This window comes from Empidonax traillii, unplaced genomic scaffold (genome assembly GCF_003031625.1).
Source record: "Empidonax traillii isolate 1590-97213 ecotype Southwest subspecies unplaced genomic scaffold, ASM303162v1 scaffold2663:size19774, whole genome shotgun sequence".
NCBI classification, from domain to species: Eukaryota; Metazoa; Chordata; class Aves; order Passeriformes; family Tyrannidae; genus Empidonax; species Empidonax traillii.
In genome coordinates, this window is record NW_020957856.1 from 14005 (window position 1) to 18084 (window position 4080).

Consider the following 4080-nt stretch of genomic DNA (forward strand, 5'->3'; position numbering starts at 1 on the left):
CGTGCCCCCCACAGCGACCCCGACAGCGTCGTGCTGTGCGTTCTGGCCACCGACGAGGAGGACGAAGGCGACATCGCCCTGCAGATCCACTTCACCCTCATCCAGGCGTTCTGCTGCGACAACGACATCCACATCCTGCGCGTGTCCGGGATGCAGCGCCTCGCCGCCATCCTCGGCGGGGGCGACCCCGAGCCGGGGGCCGAGCCCCGGGACCTGCACTGCCTCCTGGTCACGGTGAGCGAGGGGATCGCGATGCACCCGCGGCCCCGTGACCGCGCCGGGCGCCGCGCCAGGGGCCGGGGAGGGTGACGGGGCTCGGGGCCACGTGTCGGGGCGCTGGTGGCACTGACCTCGTGCTCCTTTGCTCCCCCAGAACCCGCACACGGACGCCTGGAAGGGCCAGGGGCTGGCGGAGGTGGCGAGTTACTGCGCCGAGAGCCGCGACAGGAACCAGTGGGTGCCCTACGTGTGTCTGCAGGAGCGCTGAGCCCTTCCCGGCCCCTTCCCGGCCTGGACCTGAAGGATCTAAAAAAAAAAAAAAAAACCAAAAACCAAAAAAAGCCGACATAAACCAGCAGGACAAAAAAGAAGGAGAAAACAAGAGCCAGTTCCAACCCACAAACCCAAGAACCCACCGATTTTATTTTTCTTTTTAACCGGAGAGGAGAAGGAGGAGCAGGAAAGGGAGCGCGGCCGCAGCGGTGGGAATGGAGGGGGAGCCGAGCCGAGCCTGGATGGACACTGGCCGGGGCCTGGATGGACACTGGCTGGAGCCCGGAGGGACAGTGGCCAGAGCTGCCGGCCCAGGAGTCGTGCTGGCCCAGGGGCCGGAGCTGGGGACCCCCAGAGCCCGGGGGGGGTGACCCCGGAGCTGGAGACTGTCAGGATTTTTGGCAGCTGGGACCCGATGGAGGCGAGGACTTGCAGAGGGGTGGAGTTTTTTTGTTGCAAAAACTTGCGCTTTTTTTTTTTTCCAAGGAATTACCGACGTCTGCACAAGATGGACCTGCACCCCCCTCCCCGGGGGTGCTGCTTTTGCACTTGGAGACCCTTGAGCTGAATCTTTTCCAGAGTTTATTCTTATACCGAGTGAGGAACTTAAATTTATTTGCAATAAAATATCTGAAGTCACCGGTGTTTGCTCTTCCCTCTTCTCTCCTGGAGCTGTTCCCACGGGGAGTGGGATCGGCCGCTCCTGGGTGGTTTTTGGGGTGGGCTCCAGCCCCCACCTCCCCCCGGGGCTCTGCACACTGAGGGGGGCCTTGGGGGAGGTCCTTTAGTGCAGGCCTGGGGGTTCCCACCCCTGTGTGGCCTCCCCACGCTGCCGGGGAAGGAGAAATTCCCACCCCACCCTTCTGTGGAAAAGGGTCTTTCCAGGAACACCCCTGGGTTGCCCCAAGCTCCGTGGGAAACTGAGGCACGGCCCCCCTGCCGTGGGTGGGGGCTGACCTGGGGTTATGGGATGGAGCTTCCCCCCCACCCCCACAGAAACCACAGCTCCTCGAGGCCACCCACGGGTGGGAGGGAGAGCCTGGGAAACCCCCCCACGCCCCCATCCCCTCCCACTGCTGTGGGAATTCCCTTCCACCTCCGGCCAGGGGCACCCAGGTTCTCCCTCAGCATCCCCTGGGGGCTGGATCTGGGGACAGGGAGAGTGGGGTGAGAACCCAAAGGCTGGGGGGAAAGTGTGGGAGGGTGTGGGGACCCCTCAGGCCCTTCCAGGAGGCAGAACCCCCCTGGCTGGGCACTGGCTGTGCTCAGGTGTGGGCAGTGTCCCAGCAGGGCCGGGAGCTGTGCCAGGACCATCGTGCCCAGCTGGACAGCGTGTCCAGGCAGGGACAGCGTGACCGTCCAGCCTGGCTGGGACACCGTGCCCATCCCAGAGTGTCCTGTGGCTGGGGACGTGCCCTGTGCCCTCCTCTGGGGCTGGGACCGCAGGGGGGGCACCGGGGGAAGGTGTGACAGCCCCGGCTGAGGCCACCCAGCTCTGTGACCCCCCCCAGGGTATCCTGGGGGTCCCAAGGGACAAGGTGGAGGCAACACCCTCTGGGTGGCCCAGACTGTGACCCCCCCACTGCAGCGGGGGGGACACACAGAGCAAAGGCCCCCCCCCGGGTCTGCCCAGACACACCTGACACGAGCTGGGAGGTCTCAGCTGGGAGCTGGGGGGGCACAGCCATCCCTGGGATCACCTGGGAAAACCCGAGGGAAAGGGCCCGAGGGCGGCTGAGGCTCCCAAAACTCGTTTCACTGATGAGGCAGCAGGTCACGGGGCCATTCCTGTCCCCGGTGTCACCGCGGGCCACTCGTGTGACGAGCGCGTCAGGCCGGGTGCGTCATGGGGGTGGGAGGAGGGACAACCCCCCCAGACAGGCCCCCCCAGACAGCCCCCCCAGGCCCTCCCCGCTGCCCCCCCAGCCCGGGCAGGACACCCACGGTGCAGCCCCGACCACAGCCCACCCGGGAGCGCACATGGAGCCGCCCACGCTGGGGTGGGTCACGCACATCCCACCCACCCACCGCGTCCCTGCCCCCCCTCGTGGGCATCGGGACCACCCAGCCCCCCCCAAACAGCAGCACGGTGCAACCTCAGGGGCCCTGGAACCCCCAGAACATCCCCCCCCCCCAAATCTGCCCTGACTCACGCGGTCCCAGCCAGCCATGGGGGCGGTGGATCCCGACTGGACACTGATCCACACTTTCCACCCATCCAGAGCCGAGCCAGACACCTGGGGGAGGCAGGGGGGGCGGCTGCCGGGGTTTGGGGGGGGTCCCTGATTCACCTATGGCCAGACATCCCCTCCCTATCCCCCCCATTCCCTTGGCACCCTGCCAGCATCCCAGAACTCGGGAGAGGAATCCCAGAGCTGGGAATGGGGGTCCTGGACTGGTTTGGGCTTGGCTGGAGAGACCCCAGACACCCCCCCCCCCCCCCCAAAACCTGACACAGAGAGGGGAGAGCGTGTTTGGGGGTGCAGGGGGGGACGGGGGGTCCCGGCCACCCCGAATGGGCCCCAGGGATGAATCCACACCCCCCGTGTCTCCAGGACCCCTCACGCCGAGGTGGGAGGGGTGAAAATGGGGGGAGTTGGGCTGGGGGTGGCACCGAGCCCCTTTCCTGGCTCTGGGGTGGCACCGAGCCCCTTTCCTGGCTCTGGGGTGGCACTGAGCCCCTTTCCTGGCTCTGGGGTGGCTGCAGCCAGACAGGGCAGGGCCGGATCCCGCTCTGGAGCCGCTGATTTACGAGTCTGGGCTGGGTGGCTCCGGCGGCTCCTGGCCCCGGCCCCGGGCTCTGCCTCCACCCAGGGACAGACACGGGGGACCAGGAAATGGGGGGGCATCGCCCTCCCCCCCCGCCCCGGCGGCTCGGCCCATCCCGACATCCACAGCCTGTGGAAATTTGGGCTGTGCCGCACGTGGGGAAACTGAGGCACGGAGGTGACCCCGTCCCCCCACCCCCCAGGGATGCTCGGGGGGGAGCGGCGGATTCCGGAGCGGGAAGTGTCACCCCGTGACGTCACGGTCGTGGCCCCGTTGCGTCACGGGTGTCCCCGTGGCGGGGAGGGAACATCGTGGGATCCCCCACGGTGAGGGATTCGGAGCCTCCTGCGGTCATGGGGGTCCCTGGGATGGGGGGGACAGCCGGGGTCGTGCAGTGCTGAGGGGGGACCCCCCTGCGCCGCCCCTGTCCCCCTCCCCCCGGTGTCACCCGGACGCTGCGACCCGCGGTGGCACCGCCGGGACCCGCGGCCGCCCCTGGGCCACCCGGTGCCATCGGGTGCCAGCGGCTCCGAGGGCAGGGAGTTAATTAGAGCGGCGGGGATTTAATTAGAGCCGCAGCCGGGCTAAAAATAGCCCGGCGGAGGCGGGCGGGTTATTTTTAGCCGCTCCCAGCCCGGTGCCACCCGGCCGGTGTCGCTCCGCATTGGCACACGGTCTGGTGGCACCGCCGCCCTGTGCCAGCTCCGGCGCTTGGAAGCGGATTCCCGGGAAAGGAGCCGCTCCCGGCGTGTCCTGGTTGTTTAATTTGGGGAGAGTTTGGGCATTTGTGGCGCGGTGGGGGCAGGGACCCCCTCCTCG

General features: G+C 67.5%; 1 protein-coding gene across 1 annotated transcript; it reads left to right on the plus strand.

Moving 5' to 3' along the window:
- Nucleotides 1-1131, plus strand: LOC114072120 (growth arrest and DNA damage-inducible protein GADD45 beta-like; the record flags this gene model as incomplete). Its single annotated transcript, XM_027910039.1, has 2 exons — nucleotides 1-234; nucleotides 374-1131. Coding segments are annotated over 2 exons (348 nt in total), but the record flags the coding sequence as incomplete, so codon positions are not given.
- Nucleotides 1132-4080: the final 2949 nt, after the last annotated feature.